The 18,859-nt window shown below is 47.9% G+C and overlaps 1 protein-coding gene across 1 annotated transcript in view; it reads left to right on the forward strand.

Moving 5' to 3' along the window:
• The window catches only part of LOC138521762 (E3 ubiquitin-protein ligase TRIM39-like), a 1,417,788-nt gene that overhangs the window by 260,250 nt on the left and 1,138,679 nt on the right, over positions 1 to 18,859 (forward strand). Inside the window, exon 2 of the mRNA XM_069634827.1 lies at positions 5,111 to 5,635. Coding sequence (XP_069490928.1) covers positions 5,216 to 5,635 — 420 coding nt within the window. The 5' untranslated portion in view covers positions 5,111 to 5,215. The remainder of the gene's footprint in view (positions 1 to 5,110; positions 5,636 to 18,859) is intronic.

The raw sequence follows: 18,859 nt of genomic DNA on the forward strand, positions 1-18,859 counted from the left end.
CAGCGTAGCTAAAATCTAATATCAGGCACATCAACATACAAGTTACAGCGCAGCTAGAATCGAATGACAAGCACCTCAGGTAAGAGAATGCAGAATGCAGCCTAGCTAGATTCGAATGATAGGCACATCAAAGTGAAACAGTGCCAAGAGCATCACAGTTAAAATCTAATATCAGGCACATCAGGATAGAACAGTGCAAAGTACAGCGCAGCTAGAATCTAATGACAAGCACCTCAGGTAAGACAATGCAGAATGCAGCCTAGCTAGATTCGAATGACAGGCACATCAAAGTGAAACAGTGCAAAGAGCATCACAGCTAAAATCAAATATCAGGCACATCAGGATACGGTACAGTGCAGCTAGAGTCGAGTGACAGGTAGAACAATACAGAATGCAGCATAGCTAGATTTGAATGTCAGGTACATTGGGCAAGGCAGTACAAAATGTAACAGGCTAGGTCTAATTTGTTAGATCAATAGGCTAGGCAATGCGGAGTGCAATTGGGGTGGATGTAACACAGTGAACAGCAAAGGCAAGATGTCCTAGAGTCACACTAAATCTGCACAGCATAATCACGAGGTAACAGCCTACGGTTAGTTATCAGACTGAGAGCAGGGAGCAAAGTAACATGGCACACAGCTGCCGTCGAATATCATGCAGCACAGTATGACAAAGCGAGCTGGATAACAGGTAAAAAGCTGAGAGATTGCATGTCAGAAGTAGGCATGGGCATGGGATAGACAATGGCACGAGGATAGTTGCATGGGCTTGGTTGAGGGCCAACCAGATAATGAAGACAGCTGGAGATTGTCCGTTACAGGATGGTACAATTGCTTAATGATTTTACATGCAGCAGAGGGAGATACAAATAGGGTCGCTCCTAATTTACAGTCAGTGGGTGTGATGAGTTCTCACGCGCTGAGTGGCTTACCAGGTCATAAGCTTGAGCCGAGGACGGCTGGGGGGCAGCTCCTGGTGCCGGTCCGGCAAGAAGTACGGCTCTGGGCTCTGTCCGGCTCGTGACAGGCTCAGGACAGGAAGAGGAGCCTTCGGAAGCGTGCCTTAGGAGGCGGGCCGGCTTCTTGCCAGCCAGCGAATAGGGACTCGGGAAATAGGATGGCTCCAGCCAATCCTGGATCGCTGGGCAGAGGCTGCCTCAAGCAGCACAGAGAGTGCCTTAGAGACCCGCGGCGACCATTTTGGAGGGGGGAGCCCTCGTGGTGTGGCTAATGTACACGAAGAAGCCAAAATGGGTGCAGGAAGCTCTAGGTGCTTAGATGCACCGGAGTAGTGAACGCAAAAGTGTGGCAGGGGCGGCTGATATAAAATTTCGAATTTAGGCGGAGTTAGGTTCTCCTTGCTGTGATGTGATGTGAAGGCCCAGCGGCTTACCACAATCATGGGAGGCCATCTGGTGAAGGTTGCACTGCTCCAGCAGTCGGTGGGAGCTCCTGCTCCTTCTGCTGCTCCGGTGTGTGTCCTCTCCTCTCTTTCTTCTGTGTGCGCCCTGAGGCCTTTGGGTTAGTGGCGCAATACAAGAACGTAGATAGATAGATAGATAGATAGATAGATAGATAGATAGATAGATAGATAGATAGATAGATAGATAGATAGATAGATAGATAGATAGATAGATAGATATAGTCCTGCCTGTAGGCGTGGACGCCCTAAGTAGGATTTGTCTGTCTGACAAAATCACTTTCTATAACCTCCCATAAGAGGCAGATTCAGTGAGCCGAGGCCCACGGTCTAGTCCAAATGTTTCACAATAAGGTTCCTCTGCCCGGTCCTATTTGGAGCAATCTCTCCATGTTCATCTCCAGTCCCAAATCTGAACACACCCCAGACATGGAATTATTATTTTTGAATTGTTATGCTTGATTTTACTGTATGGCAACCTATTGAATTGTAATGTGATTATTCTACGATTCTGCCTTTTTAAAAGATAACATGATCTGCAATGTAGCCATATTATGACACACAATTGTTGTTCATTCTCTGTGTGCCGGACACTCTTCCTTTTTTATTTGCATTAAGCACAAAGCCTCAGGTTGGTGAAGGCAGTTAGTTCAGTAGTCGAGTGAGGCTGAGAAGCTTAAATAACTATGTGAGGTTTGACAGTAGAATAAGACGGAAAAGGTTGCAAGTTGAATCTGTCATGACATTTCGGCTTTAGAGTGTTCATGCCCTCTGCCCAAATATCTGTGGTCCTAAATATGATGATTGATGTGCATGCGATAATGCTGTGGCAAAATGGGGCAGCTCTTGTTTGGCTCTTATGGATGTATGTGGTTTTTGCATTTTAAATGACAACATCTCGGGAGATGATCCTCCCAACTATACGTGGGATAGAGGAAATCAGGTCCATGTAGTAGATTACTCATTTGTTTCTGAGTACATCTTTGTAAACATGGTGTCCTTGAACCAATGACGGCCAGTGACCACTGGACGTTACTTCTGAAATGGTTAGTAGCATCCAAAGTGGTGGCTCTCACATGTTATCCAGTTAAATTGGACTTAAACCAAGGAGGCAATCGTTTACTTTGAAATGGTCACAACATAATGTATTTAATACACCTTTGAACAGTATGTTTGCTGCTGCTGATTTCTCTGTTTTATTGGAAAGGGTTCTGTACTGTGTACTATTGGAAAGAGTATTTGTTCAAATGCCACAGCCGAGTCAAAGACCCACGGTTGTCCACAAACATACATATGACTTAGAGGTTCAATAAAACAAGAGGGAATTGTGGCAAGCTCTGTGAGGACCAAAGGGGGGTGGGGGGTGCTCAGTGTAGGGAACTCAAAAGCACCTATCATAATTGAGTACACAGACATAAACACAAATTGTTGGTTAGGGATTGACAAAAAATGATTCACCTATTAATAAGCAAAGATATCAGAGTATTTTGGCCATTGATAGATGACGTTTCTAAGCCCTCATCGTATGCCCAAGTAAACCCAATCTCTGAATCAAAATGGTCTGATCATTACTGAAATGTATACGACGATGGGAGTGAAGCTCCAGTTCAGGTACCGGACAACGTGGATGATCACTGGGTGTTCAACCTAGAACATGAAACGGTTTAATCATTGATTGCACTTAGTGAAAGTTCCAGGGCTTCTGACTCTAATGGTCTGTCTAACATGGTTTTGAATGGAAACATCGGCCTCTGAGCAAATATTTTTGGGCCAATTTTTCGTGTAGTCCTGTTGATTAAGAAAGTTTGGGATTCATGGTCAAATTGTATAATAGTTTCAATCCACAAATATTGACCCTGTGACAATTGATCAAATTACAGGCCGATAGCCTTGTTCAAGGTTACTGTTCAAATTTCACCCTCAGTACTTTCACGTATTCATCTCTTTCCTCCGCCTCTCCCGTTCTCCCCTGTGCCGGGGCTCGGCACTTGCTCGTGTAACCTACTTCGCGTTCCCGCTTCTCAGTCTCGGATTTCTCCAAAGTTCCGTTCCTCGCATCTCTGTCAGATGCTGTGGTCGAGGGATGCTGGTGGGTGGGAGCTGGCAGTGCTCCCTGCTGCAATGGTCTCGGCGTTGTAAGACGGGCATCCGGCCCACCACAGGATGGTTGTATTCACACCACCACGTCGGACATGTTTTCTCTCCCATTCCCCACAACGGCTTCCCTGTTATCTCTAGCATCTTGAGCTGCTGTTCTTCGCTTTCCCGAACTGTTGCGGATTCTGCAACTTCCTCCTGGTCTGCCTTTCCAACACGTGATTACGTCAGGGGGCTACCCCTGTACACCGTATTCTCTCTCCCCTTGTAATCCAGTTGTCCCGCTGATATTCTTTATGCAAGGCAGTCCCATATATCCAGATACGGTGGGTGGTTTTCAGAGTTCTTTGTGGGAATGAGAGTCCTTGTACCCTATGGGGAATCCCTCCCACTGAGGTCCCACTTGCCCAGACCCCTAGGGAGGGTCTTGTGGAGCGTGCTCACCTCCCCAGCCTCAAAGGGTGTGGCTTCCCCCTGGGGTTAAGGGACAAATACTTTTGATTTGTAACAGTAGGTACTCAGGTTTACTATCCTTTGTGCCACCTGCATTGCTCAGGTTATGTTTTCAGACCAGTAGCATGAGCAGTACCTTCCAGAATGAGAACCTCCTCTATAGTCGTGATTCATGTCAAGACTGTCTGTTTTGTGAAAATGCTTCTTTTCATTTACTTGAGTAGCTTTCAACAGAGAATGTTTGGATTGCAAAAATATGCCTGTTTTGTATGTAAGTATATTTTACTTGTCTAAATAATACACTGAACTGGAATGAGAACTATATTCTTGTACTCCAAGCATCTCTGGAGTAAAATACTCTTACCTCAGATTCGTAGCCGGAGTCGTGTACATGCCTGCCGATATTCTTTATTATTATTCTCCTGCCACTCTTTAATAAACTGCTCACTCAAATATCGGCCTTTTTAATTGTTCTCTTTCCCTTCCTCACATGTCTGCAATCTGTAATGTACCTCCCATCACTCCAATGCCCAGTGTTCACTGTTCTACATATCTGCATTCTCTAGTGTTCTTCCTTCCACTCACATGGCTGCAGTATTTAGTGTGGTCCTTTCCTGCCACTCAGATGTCTTTAGTCTTAGAAGTACTCTGCTCCAGTGACTCAGGTAGCTGCATTACAGTGTTTCCCACTTCTGTGACTCAAAGTACAGGTGTGCTTATGTTGCCTTCTTCCCCTCCTTATGGCCCTTACCAAGCTCCCATTGTGTCAGTAGTGTCTCCTGCAACCCCTTACTTGCTCCACATTCCCAACACAAGCAATAGTACCAGTATCAATGGGAAACCAGTGATTGGCCATGCTGATGTTTAAGGGCAAAGCTGAATGAGGTGCAATAAACTAGAAAGAGGTAGGCTAAATCATGGGGAGAAGATTGAAAGGATGGTGAACAATCAAAAACAGGACTGGGAGAGTTTGTGGCTGAGCGGTGATGCAATGCTGACCAGAGCTCAGTGGTAACAGAAAATGTGGTGTTGCGATATATAAGCAAAGGGGGCCATCTTCTGAAATGAAATCAGTATGCACAATGTGCTCATATTTATTTCCTTTTTATTGATGGTTTTCTGTTTCTCTTCTTTTTTTCAGGTCTGATCAAAGTTGTTGTCCACCCTTCTCAATGTCCGAGATCTCCTGCAGCAGCTGTGTTGCGTGGGAAAATAAGGCTAGCTGAGCCAAATAGCCAGCAGCGACATGGCAGAAAATAATTTCTCTCACACGGTGCGTTCTCTCCAAGAGAAGTCCATCTGCCCCTTGTGTAAGAAATTTTACTGTGAGCCAGTGACCGCTAAATGTGGTCACTCATTCTGTCAAGCCTGCATTGACAAAACCTGGAAGAAGTGCAGGTCAATTGTCCAGTGCCCTGTCTGCAAGAAGCGCTTCCTGAAGAAATGCAGTACCCGACCCAACACTGAGCTTGGCAACTTAACTGCCATTGCCACACAGTTCTTCCCAGAGAATCCAGATGTTAGCCGCGTCTGTGAGAAGCACAAGGAAATCATGAAACTCTTCTGCCAAATGGAACGGGTGCCCATCTGTGTCTCATGCAAGGAGTCCAGGGAGCACCAGGATCACCCCACCATCCCCATCGATGAGGCAGTTCAGGAGTACAAGGTGAGGCAAGGTGGGTCTGATGTAGGAAATACTGTAAGGACAGAGGTCACACAGGCCTTTCCTTTATTCTTGGTTGTTTATAAACATGCCTTTAAAACACTTGAAACACATGGGTGAGCACCTATCACATTCTTTGTGTTCCTAAGAGGCTCCATGTCCTAACCCCATCTCAGTTGCAGACATCAAGCAACAACAAAAGTTTGAATCACTGAAGTGCTAGAGAAGGAGGACAAGGTTGCTGAAAAAACTATTTGTGGTTCTTTTTGCATTAAGAAATAACAACGGGGAACCATCACCAAAATAAGACAGGAAGTACTGAAAAGCTACACAGTGACACTTTGCAAGATCCAGGAGAAGAGTGGTGAGTTTTGAAAATGACCAAACACAGTGCTCATCAGAAAGTCCCAAAATTCTCTAGTACCTTTTCCATTTACAAAAGCAGTTCCTAAAACCAATTTTCCATAACCTCCTTAGCATCTATTCACAAAGAACTACCCATGCATCTCCAGTATATTTCAAACATTGTCAAAATAAAACTCAAAGTGGCACCAGTCATTGTTCCACAGTCCATTCCACAGGGTGAGAAAAATCCCACACATAAAGTGAAGAGACCTAAAAAGGACAGAAACAGATTTGGCATGTTCAAGTTGCTGGAACCTTAAGCAATAGTCACAGCTGCAGGAAACCTGTGTACATCTATCCTACTTGTATATATTATACTTGTTTCATGTTGTGTTAGTGTGGGCAAGACTAAGCTCTCGAGCAATCATGTGCATGTTGGATTGGGATCGATGGAATGTCAGAGACTGAATCTTGGCTCTCTGACTTTAGACTCATCTGAAAATGGAGAAAGCTCTTGGCATGCTCAATCGGGAATGGTGTCAATCAGAGACAGACTCCTGGCATGCTATGTAGTATCAATAGGAAACCAGTGATTGGTCATGCTGATGCTTAAGGGCAAAGCTGAATGAGGTGCAAGAAACTAGAAAGAGGTGGGCTAAATCAGGGGGAGAAGATTGAAAGCATGGTGAACGATCAAAATCAGGACTGTGAGGGTTTGTGGCTGAGCAGTTATGCAATACTGACCAGGGCTGAGGGGTAACAGAAAATGTGGTTTGGAGATATATATGTAGCCAGGCTCCTGGCTTTTGAAGCAGGAGTAGATTACTCCCTAGTAGAGTCGATTGCGATTGATCTGAAAACAAGGGCAAGCTCTTGGTTTGCCAATCCTTTGGGCCTCATTAAACAAGGGCAAGCTCTTGGTTTGCCAATCCTTTGGGCCTCATTACAAGGTTGGCTTGCGGTAAAAAAGTGGTGGCAATTCCGTTACCGTCACTGTTCCTGCGCTGCCAAATTACATGTTTGGCAGAATTGCCACTGGCGGAATTAATGACTGGTAATTCCACTGAATTTTGGAGAAAAAGTGGAGGATTTACCTCCAGCATTAAGCTGGAGCTAAATCCTCCACTTTTCCTTCCAGAAATCCTACGGCTGATGCCTTTATTGATGCCTCTTAACTTGTCTGGAACAAAAGCTCAAAGTATCTTGAATGAGCCCCATCTTAAGCCTAGTTATAAAATTCATGTAAACACCTAATCACCTTCAGCCTTTTGGGGAGGAAAGGTCAGATTTCCTTGGTATTGCAACCTTGGATGCCTGGAATAGCCTTTCCTCGGGGAGTCTGTTTCCACTAGTCAGGACAGCAGTTACCAGAATGGTAGTTCTTTAGAAAATGGTCTCAAGAGCCCGAACCTATTCTCTTGGGCGCCCCGGTTCCCGAGACCTATCCACGGACGGGCCCCAAAGCCAAACTGATGTCTCAATGCCTGTTAGCGGGCAGAATAGTGGTGGCCCGCACATGGAAATCGGAGGAAGGCCCAATCCTGCCCCTGTGGTGGGTGAAACTCTGGGATGTACTCATCGCAGAAAAGGTGACAGCAGCTAGAGCGGGCCTCCTTCACCGCTTCTCGAACATTTGGAACCCGGTCCTGGAGTTCGATCGAGACTTCCCAGCACTAACATTTAAACCGCAGCTGGCCAGGAGGGTGCTAGAGAGTGAGCATGCCCACAGGAGCGGGATCAAGGAGAAGGGACCTGAACATGGGACAAACTCAGGGCGGGAGGGGGGAAAAGAGTAGCACTCTTGTAGAATAATGCATACTAAAAGTAGACCTTAAGTGAATGTAATGTTCTCTGGTCTTGTTAAAAAATAAACATATTTAAAAAATAAAAAATAAAATGGTCTCAAAGGGGGAGAGGTAGCAAGACCTGCTGGCGATGCACATCACTGCCACTTCTGATGTTAGACATACTGCTGTTTAAGCAGTTCAGCGTTAGATGAAAAATGCCAAATGACTTCTGAGTTCTGAACCAGGTGAAAGGAGCATCAGTGCACATGTTTTGCATGACATTGGCTTGGCAGAGATCATCTGCATTAAGCACATACTTGGTTCTGTAGGGGAAGCATGGTATCACAAGTATGACACTGACACAATGGGTACAATTTGTAAATCCTTCATTGAAACATTTGGGGTTGAAGAAACTACTATTCTGCACTATAACCAAGATGGGAGTAGTCCCAACCATCAAATAATAAATAATACAGTCCTAGTAGAGTCTGTCAAATCAAAATGGCCTATGCTAGGTAAACCTAATGCCTGCCCTACTTCTTGTACTACTTCTTGTACAACAAAGTGTACAAAGGAGAAATGTATGTAACACATGAAACAGTTCCACGTCTCTTCTCTTTGGCTTCAAAACAAAGTTTCATAAACACAGTTCACAAAGGTCTCCCTCTCCTGGGCTAAGACCTTATTCCACATAGTTCCCGTAAGCCCTCCTCTGCCGGGATCAGACCTCTCAAAAGTATAGTTTTACGAAAACAAGCAAGGAGGCTCCCTTCCCCAAGCTTGTCCCACTTCGGTCTCCCTCTGTCGGGCTTGGACCCCTTCCAAAATAAAGTTCAACAAAACATCGGACCTCCCTCTGTCGGGCTCGAACCTCTTTCACAATGAAGTTCAACAAAACTTCTGGTTTCCCTCTGTCGGGATCAAACCGCTTTCAAGTTAAAATTCAGCACGAACAAGCAAGGGGGCTCCCTTCCCCAAGCTTGTCTCACTTCGGGTCTCCCTCTAATGGGCTCAGACCCCTTTCACAATGAGGTTCAAGCAAGTCAAAGACTTTCAATTGTGCGATGGATTTTGCTGTGACCTTCGCAGGACCACTAAATGTTCACAGTTCAATTTTCACTTTTCCGCCTTCTCTGAGAGTTCTCTTCTTTGTTTCAGTTTCACTTTTCCTAAGTATACGCTTTTATCATTTCAAACAATTTGCTTGTAACAGAGACTTTCAAGTGGGCTACTTCCTTTCCCCCTTCCCACTCTGTTACTTAGTATCAATGTCTTCACCTCTGCTTTCACTTCAAAGTTCATTTACAGGTATGCCTTTCCCCGCGTTCCTTTCACACGCGCACAGCCTCAACTTGTGATAAATGTTGGTACTTAAAATCTTCTAACACACCCGTCTTTCAGATCGCTTTCCCAATTCACCGGCTGCGTGCGTCTCTTCTTGCTTTTTTTCCGAGTTACTATTTCACGAGTCAAGGTTAGTACCACAGGCTTGACCTCGCCTCCCCAACTCTGCCGTTCACCCGTGTTGTCGCTCTGCCCCAGCCGGTTTGCCTTTGTCCCAGAAGTCCTGCTCAAACTCATGTTCCGCCTTGCTCAGAGTGTGTCTTTGGGTGCTGCCTTTTATTTGTGTGAGGAGAGCCAATTGGTATCATGTGTATGCACTTATCCTCAAGTGCCTGGCTTTGCCTGACCGATTAGCGGTGCATTTCCAGTATGATGTGTGTAAGTGAATGTTGTTACTCTTAGTCGCCCTCTTCGTCGGCCCAGTGTTTGTTTGAAAAGGGGGGGCGGTTGGGACCTCAGAGCATCATTAAACATAGGCTGAATTGGATAAACAAAATAGGGGTGAATACCGCGTCTCACCATCAGCAGCCTCACCCCCACTCCCCAAAGAACCCCCACCCAGGTGATCGTCCCGCACTGGTCCACCCCTAGGGTCTGGATCCAAAGGTGATGGCTGTGCCCTGGCCACATGAGAGAGCGATCCCCAGGGACTAGCGGGTGAGACACCCTTTGGTTTCTCACAGTTCTCACCCCATGATCAGACAGTCAAAGGGAAATCCTGTCAGTTTGTTTGCTAGGTGTATTAATGACATTTTAATAATCTGTGACTGTGCAGAAGCAGACTTAACATATTGCAAATCTTAAACTAATTTCATATTACTTAAACCTCCAATTACATTATTTTCAATGTATCAATTTTTCGCCTTGGAACCATATAGTAAGAAGAACAATCTTTTAATAAAATCCTTTCACAAGCATACTGAAGTAAACTCTGTAGTGAACGAAAACCATGCCCAATATTCCCAAAAGGAATTCTTAAGAGAAAAAAGCAATGGCAGGTGAGACGACAAAAGGGAATGGCAATGATGGCCACCTAGTAGAGGAGCTTTGTAATGCACCCCACATAACATTTAATCACCCACCCCTAACTGTCCCTCCCCATTGAATTATGTGGAAGAATGCATGGTGGAAAAATAAGGTTCGTCCTTGTGGGCCGTAGGATGGGTCGGGATCCCTCACGTGAAGTTGCTTTGGGATCTCTGGGTCCACAGAGTGTTGGAAGTGGAAACAACTGGTGTTAGTCCTACTTTGGTCTTATTTGGGCCTTGTTTCCAAAAGGAAAGCTGTAGATTCTGCATTATCACAATATTGATCTGTTAGTTGCCCTCAAGGTTTGATTCATAGGGTAAAACCCCTGGTTGATTGCTGTGTTCCTGCTTTATTTTGGGTGCTGGAGGTTACTTGCGGTGGTATGGTTAGGAACATTGGTAGTTGTGAGGAATTATCAGCTGGCAAGGGTGTACATGCCCTGACTTTTTTTTTATTAACAAATAAAATGATGCAGGTAATTCCAGCTCTGAAAGGGTGGTCTGCTAACCTGGCTCCCTTTCATAAACTGCATGCCAAAAGCATAACATACACCTCTTCCATTCTGCTTCAGTTTCCTGATCTGCAGCTCCTGCTCTCTAGTGGCACATAGCAGGTTTAGAGGTCACAGTTGCCCTGCTTGACTAATGGTGTGACAGCCTTGTCACTGCAGTACAGAGGCTGCATTTCAATCTGCACCCAAAAACCTATAATTGTGAGACTTACTGTCCTGTTGGCAGTTGTAAACTTTAAATATAAGCTATATCTGGGGATTCCAAGATGGCCGCCAAAGGGATAGCACCTTGAAAGACGCTCTTCCGATGCCCCCGTGAGAAACTAAGCAGGTAGTGTGTACCCGTCTCCGGCCACGCTGCCAAACTCGCAGTGAATTATTCATCGAGTGATCCGATCCTCAGCCCGTGTGGAAAACAGGCAGAGAAGTTTCGAAAAGGGTGATTTTTGGAGTGCATGCCCAGAAGAGGGATCAGAAGCAGAGCCCCGCGTAAAGGACTGGAGGCTCTCTGAGGCGGACCATTGCCGCTGACACACGGCAGGAGCCTCAGGCGGAGTGAAGGGAAGCCAGGGAGAGGTGGCAAACTCCAGCCATTGCCGGTTGTCGTGTGAGGTCCGTGGAGGCTGGAGGGCTGACCCCTGCACCCCCGCAACCAAGAAAGCGCAAGGGTGTTCTCCAGGCCAGGAAGCTCCCAAAAAGCGTCAGAAGTCAAGAAGCCCAGAGAGAGGGCGCTGGAGCTCCCAGCGGTGGCGCGCCACAGGGAGCGTGGTGGTGATCCTCCTGTGAAGGAGATTGAGGTGTCCCCCCGTGAGTCTGGGGGTCATCCCACGGCAGTGGACAGGCAACCAGGAGGAGGATCGGGTGGCAGGACCCAACGGGGCGCCAGCCCTGGAAGGCGCGCGCCCTAGTCCGGCCATCCCGACTGAACGAGAGTTACACGCCCTGGAGGTCTGCTTGAGTGGAGTCTGACAATCAGAGGGGGACCTGAGAGGAGGAGGCCCGCACGAACCCCAAAGGCGGTAGGACTTGCGATGCCTGTCGAGGGTGAGGCCTAGGACCAGGTGGGAGCCGGTTCCCAAGAGGGAGGAGGAGGAGCCACCCTAGCTGGGTCACACAGGGGGATCCCCAAGAGGAAGAACCTGATAGAGCCCTAGTTCCAGGGGTAGACGAGCGTCGCTGGAGGAAGTTTTTCCGAGAGCAGGGAGAGCGGAGGTACAAGGTGAAGGCAGCCAAGCTCAGGCCCAGTGAAGAGGAGGAGAGCTGAGGCCCTCGCCCTAAACGTGGGGGGAAGCGAAAAGCGGGCAAGGCAATCTCCCTGGATGAGGGGTCCAGCTCAAGGCCAAGGGGAAGATCCCCAGATAGGATCCTCAGGCAGACCCCCCACAAGATCATGGCCCCCCATCCATCAGGGGGGAGAGACTTGGGACCCCGCAGAACTGTCTTTGGGCCAAACGGGGCTTTAGCGCAGACACGGGTGGGGGGTCCTGAGGGACCAGGAGCATTCGCGAACTCCCTTTGGCCGAAGCGCGGGTGAACTCCTGTGAATAGGGCTGGCAACCCCCAGCCAACATCCTGTGGCCCAGCCGAGAGCAAAGGCGCCGCACCACCATGTCCAGACTGGCCCGTACTCTGGTGTCAAGGGGGAGTAAAGTTCTGTAGGCCCCCACAGCCCAGGCAGACTTGGAGCGAAGAAGTCTGCAATCTGGGGTGTGGTGCGGTTGGGGGGCGCCCCCCACTCTGAGAGAACACAGCAGTATGCAGCCCAGCAAGTGCGTAAAGGAGGACCTCAGTCCGGGACCCCCCCCCAGGAGGAGAGCGGAAAGTGCCTGCAGAAAGGGAGGCCCGGAAACAGGGGCGAGCAGCCAGCCCCAACCAAAGTCCATTCTGAAGTCTTCGGGGATAATGTCAAAGAATAAGGGCAGCCATCAGCTCTCTGCCCTAAAAGGTTACAAAAAAGGTTGGGAGGGTCCCATCCAGAAGATGTGGAGAAAGGAAGAGGAAGCCCAGCTCGAGGACGAGGGGTCCCAGGAGGGCCAAGTAAGTGCCCCAGTTAAGGAAGGGGTGACCCCAGGCCAACCTATAATAGAAGAAACCCTCAGAAGACTCTTCCAGGACTTTGGCGAAAAAATAGCAGCAAGGTGGAGAGCCAGCTGGATAGGATCCAAAAGGACTGTGCCTCCTCCCTCCAAGAGGTGAAGGGAAACATTAGTAATCTAAAGGAAAGAGTGGACACTAATGAGACGGCCCTGCAGGAACTGGCCGAGGAGGCAAAGAAAATGGACGACCTGCTGGAGAAGCTGGCTACGGCCACCTACAACCTGGAAATTCAAACCGAAGATTTGGAGAACAGGTCCAGGATAGCGAATGTGAGGATAAAAGGCTTGACAGAGGAAGTGCAAGATAAAGACCTCAAAGCTGCGGTCCGTCAGATTTTCTTGGGCCTGGTGGAGCTGCAGAGGGACACTGAGCTAAAGTTGGATAGGGTCCACATGGTGGGCCCCATGAGGAAAGAGCCCTGCAGCTAGACCTAGAGAGGCACTAGTGGCCTTCTACAATTATGATCAGAAGGAGGAGATCCTCTGTGCAGCGAGAAGAGCGGTGATCCAACAGCTCAGTGATCCAACTCTACCAAGACTTTCCCCAGATAACGTTGATTAAAAGGAGGTGGGTGGGCCCTGTGGTCCGTTTCCTGACCGAAAAGGACACCAGGTACAGATGGACCTTCCTGTTCGGCCTTGTGTTCGAATAGGAGGGAAAACACTGATTCACGACCTACGAGGAGGAAGCGAGCATTCTTGGCCTGGAGGTGGACCCGCAGAAACCCTCAGGCCGAGATCAAGAGTCCCAGGATCAAAAAAAACTTGGGAATGGTCAAAAGTAAAGCATAAGGGCAACAAGAGGGTCCTGAAAGGACCAGACCCAACATAACTCTCCAGGGGGAAGCCGAGTCTCGAGGTTGCATAAGCCCGGGGAGGGTAAGCATCACGTTATAATTCAAAGGGGGTTGGGGTAGGTGGGATCTGGAGTTTTAGTATGGGCAGGGACGTGCCCCCATGGTTCAAATCTGGGGGAATGAAAGAGCTCAATTATTTTCTTCTTTTTTTTTATTGTGTTAACTGAGTTTCAGTTTTTACAAACTATTGTTTTATGGGTGTTTTCCATTTAAAGTTTTCCAGATTAAGTGGTTTGGGCTAAGTCTTTTAAGGTTGTGTTTGTTGGAAGAGGGAGTCCAGGTTCAGACTATGCAGGAAGTTTACCAACGCGGTGACCGGTCTTCGACTTAGCCCGTTCATCAAGAAGGACCACCAGTAGTCTTCGTCCATTCTTGAAAATTTGGAGTACAAATGACCTAGATGAATTTCCCTTTTGCCAATGGTGCCAGGACAGTGGAGGATCAGATGTTTTAAGCTTTCCTTCATGTCTTGGTCCAAACAAAAGCGGCAGGAGTCCGTCTTGGTTTTACCTTGGATTTTCAAGACCTCGTTTGTGTCAAGGAGTTCCCCCCTTCTCACCTGAGTTCAATCTTTGCTGGATTTCTTGATCGATGCCTTCTTGCGTACTGCTCGAGTCTTGAACAAGGCTGGACGAGTCTCTTCCGACTCCAGCGTGCGTTCAAGTACCGGGATCCAGGAATCCAGGAAATAACAGGGTGCGCAACTAGCACACGAGTCCAGGAATCAAGAAAGGAAAGAAAGGGACTAGAATTGGGTTAGAGTGGAAGAAGTAAGGGAAACAATACTGCGAGCTACGGAGCACACGTCTGGTTGCTACTTCGCAATAACATTGAGACGCGCGGGGGCGTGGCATATTTATGGAACGTACTGTCATGATGCCTGCCCCCGGAAGACCAGACCAGGCCCAGCAGCCCCGGAAGCAGGCATCATGCCACTTGGAGCATGCCCAAAAGCCCCAGTTAGGGGCTGTTTGGGTACAGTCCTGGCGCCTATGGCGCCAGGCTCATAAAGATAAAGTCAGTCCTGGCGCCATGGGCGCCAGGCTCATTATTGATAACTTACCTGAAGCAGACCATGCTGCATACTCACCTGAGGCAGACCATGCTGCATGAAGACTCAAGCCAAATGAGGCTTAGAAGGGACTATTTTACTGAAGGGACTATTTTGTTACTTGGGTGGGGCTGTAGAAGAATACTTACCTGGATCTTCTTCCAAGGCTATTTAAACCACGCCCGGACAGCCACACGTGCTTCGCGTTATTCTGCTTGCTGTAGCGTAACGCTCACCGTGTTTTCAGCAGCTCCAGTCTTCAGTCCTGGGACTCCTGAAACAAGAAGACAAAAAGGATAAAGGTTAGAACAGGAGTTTTAACTTTAATCCTTACCTGAATCCTGATCCATTTCGCCACGGAACTGAAAGACAGAAGTCTTTGAAGCATTGCTTCGCATTCCTACAGCGCTGCGCTGAACTCACCTGCTTGGCGGTACTTCAGCATTCCATCATGCTCTCTCCATCTCACGGCCGCCCTCCGACACCTAAGGAGACAAAGACAGCAAGGTGAGCAAGGGGACTCTATAAGGCCATACAAGCTACCCCCAAGGACTTACCTGATTTACCACGGGAGGTACTCACCTCATTTCGGGTTGGTGCAGTCAACTCTGCTTCATCGCCGTACCCTGGCCCCTAAAGGGAGAAAGCAAGGACAATACCAGTTACCCCCCCACAAAACTTACCTGATTTACCACGGGGTCTCACCTCATCTCGGGTCGGCACAGTCCACTCTGCTTCATCGCCGTACCCCAGCCCCTAAGGGGAAAACCACAATAGACTTACCTGAATCTTACCGAGTGCCATTTGGAAATCTTCGAGTGGATTAATCGGCAACCTGCAAGGAATCGGACAGAGTGAAGAGCAGACATTTGAACTCTTATGAACAATTGGACTTTAGAGTCAATACTGGAACTCACCAATTCCTCTACGCCAGTGAAGTAACTGGTCATCAACGCGCCCCTGCGGTCGACGCAGGATGGAGAGCTCATCCTTCCAAACCATCAGGTGAGACTAAAGAGGGGACATCAAGAGTGATCAGTGGGAAGACAACGGGAGTGGGGAAGGTGGGTTGACACTCAATTCCACGGGTAGTTAATTCCTCTTCTCCTTTGCAGAAGAATATTCTTGCGAGCCAGACAAACTAGGCTGAGCGGGCCAGCCCAGTCAGTCATCTCGGCGCTACACGTCACGCTGGTGGAAATAACAGCGGCCCAGTTCCGGTCGACGCCCCCGTGGGAACCAGGTGAGCGTAACAGAACGCGAAGCTTACCCACAAATACCTACCTGGGCGTCATGGAGACCTCGGAAACTGATCAGTTGGCCCAATTATTAGGGGAATTAAGGGCCGAAGTGCATTCCGCTCGCCAAGAAACCAATGCCCTCAGGAGGGAACTGATAGTGTCAAAAGAACGAACTGATGAGTTGGCCAGACAACTATTACATAGCCAGGCTGGACAAACACCTCTACCAGGACTTGGGGCAAGTCCAGCTCCTGTACCATCGAGTAACCTGGTGCAGATAAATTTACCTGGAGCCGTTCCTTTGGCTCCGCCTGAACGCTTTGCCGGAGACCCAAAAGGGTTTGTAACATTCATGAATCAATGCCGCTTGCACCTTTTATGTAGACCTGGAGCTTTCCCAAACGATCAGGCCAAGGTAGCCTTTGTACTGTCATATCTCAGCGGCAGTGCGGCGGATTGGTCCATTCCACTAGTTAACCAGGATGACCCGATTCTTCGAGATTTCCAGGGTTTTCGAACAAGCATGGAAAGACTATTCGCCCGACACTCCCGAGGACAGGCTTTGGACAACGAACTTTTATCCCTACGTCAAGGTAACCAGGATCTTTTATCTTACATTGCAACTTTCAATAGATTAGTAGTGGAAACCGAATGGCCTGAAGCCAAGCGAATCACATTATTCCATCGAGGACTTCGAGGAGAACTCAAAGATGTTTTGACCCAAATCATGAACCCGCCTCAAGACTGTGCTGAATATATAGATCTAGTGGTCCAGCTCGATCACAGACTTCAAACCAGGAAGGCTGACCGAACCAAGTTTGAGAACAGGGTGTTGGTTAAAACCCACGTAAGCTCCAAGGGAGTAGATGTCTCAGAACCAATGCAAATCGGGGGGGTTAAAGGACCCCTAACCCAAAAGGAGAGAGATAGAAGACGGCAACTGCAATTATGTTTATATTGCGGAACTGCTGGTCATTTTCTTCGGAACTGCCCTGTAAAACCACCCAAGAAAGTTATAGGAGCAGCAGATGAAAACCATGTGAAATCTGACCCGGGAAACGACCACGCCCGGCAAGCGTAGAGGTCTGCTTGCCGAGCTTAAAGAAGGACACTCTGACCTCGCATTTCACCATACCCATGGTCCTTTTAGATCCAGAGCAGCCATCACGCATGCACGCGGTAAAGGCGTACGTAGACATTGGAGCCATAGGAAATTACTTGGACTGGGAATTGGCTACCAGGATGAATCTATCTCTCACCCGCAAGACCACGGCCGATGTTGTCACCACTGTAGATGGAACGGAAATTGCCTCTGGACCCGTAACTCATTCCACTGCAGAGATGACATTGCTGAGTCAAGATGGGCATCGAGAGGCTATGATGTTTGACTTAATCAAGGCCCCACAGTTTCAGCTGATACTGGGGATACCTTGGTTGGAAAAACATAATCCCTGTATTGATTGGCGAGAGAAGAGACTAACATTCCCAGAATGTGCTCACACCTGCTACCCAAGGAAAACTCAAAACTCAATCCTGGCCCCAGTAATTCCAGTAGCCTTGCAATTACCTGTTGAATACCAAGACTTTCAGGATGTCTTCCAAAAGGAACAGGCAAACACCTTACCACCTCACAGATCGTATGATTGTCAAATAGTTCTTGTACCGGGAGCACAACCACCTTGCAGCAGAATCTATGCCCTTACGGAACCCGAAAATCTTCATTTGCGCCAGTACCTAGACCAGTACCTTGCTAATGGCTTCATTCGCCCGTCCAAATCCCCTGCATCTTCAGCTTTGTTCTTCGTACCGAAAAAGGAAGGCGACCTTAGAACATGTATAGACTACCACGCACTGAATCAGATAACCATCAAGAATCGATACCCACTGCCTTTGATCCCAGAACTACTAGACCAGGTGAAGTACGCTTGTATATACACAAAACTAGACCTTCGGGGGGCATATCATCTGGTACGTGTCAAAGAGGGTGACGAATGGAAGACTGCTTTTCGCACCAAGTACGGACTATTTGAGTACCAGGTGATGCCCTTCGGACTATGCAATGCACAAGCAGCCTTCCAGTTCTTCATGAACGATGTCCGCCGAGAGCTTATCGACGTTTGTGTGGTCGTTTACATCGACGACATCTTAGTATACTCTTTATCAGAATCTGAGCATGTAAAACACGTCCGAGCAGTCCTAGAGAAGTTACACCAGCGTAAATTATATGCTAAACTGGAAAAATGCATCTTCCACACTACGGAAGTGGAATTCCTTGGATTTATTCTGACCCCGAGAGGAATCCGGATGGATACACGAAAAGTGGATGCCATTCTTAATTGGCCTTCGCCAAGTTCAATCAAAGGAGTTCAAAGCATGCTTGGCTTTGCCAATTTCTACCGCAGGTTTATCCCGGACTTCTTGCACATTGTATATCCCATCACAACACTATTGCGAAAAAACAAACGCTTTGTGTGGACAGAGGAAGCCGAGAACGCCTTCCAAGAGTTAAAAGCTAAATTCACATCTGCTCCCATATTAAGACACCCGCGCCCCGAGCTTCCCTACATAGTGGAAACAGATGCATCCAGTTCAGCCATGGGAGCAGTTCTTTCCCAAAAGGATCCCGAAACTAATCAGCTTCACCCAGTGGCGTTCTGGTCAAGAACATTTTCAGCCCCCGAATTAAACTATGCCATAACCGACAAGGAGCTGCTGGCCATCAAGTCTGCCTTCAAGGCTTGGCGGCACTATATACTGGGTGCCAGACATACCATCACGGTCATCACCGATCACCGCAACTTATAATACCTAAAGACAGCCAAAGCCCAATCTTCGCGCCAACTCCGTTGGGCATTGTTCTACGCCGAGTTTGATTTTGTAATAACCTATCGACCAGGTTGTAAGAATGGTAAAGCAGACGCCTTGTCCCGGATTGGAATGGGAGAAGCAGAAATAACTTTAGAACC

The sequence above is a fragment of the Ambystoma mexicanum genome, chromosome 13, assembly GCF_040938575.1.
Source record: "Ambystoma mexicanum isolate Mex_15411 chromosome 13, UKY_AmexF1_1, whole genome shotgun sequence".
Taxonomy (NCBI): Eukaryota; Metazoa; Chordata; class Amphibia; order Caudata; family Ambystomatidae; genus Ambystoma; species Ambystoma mexicanum.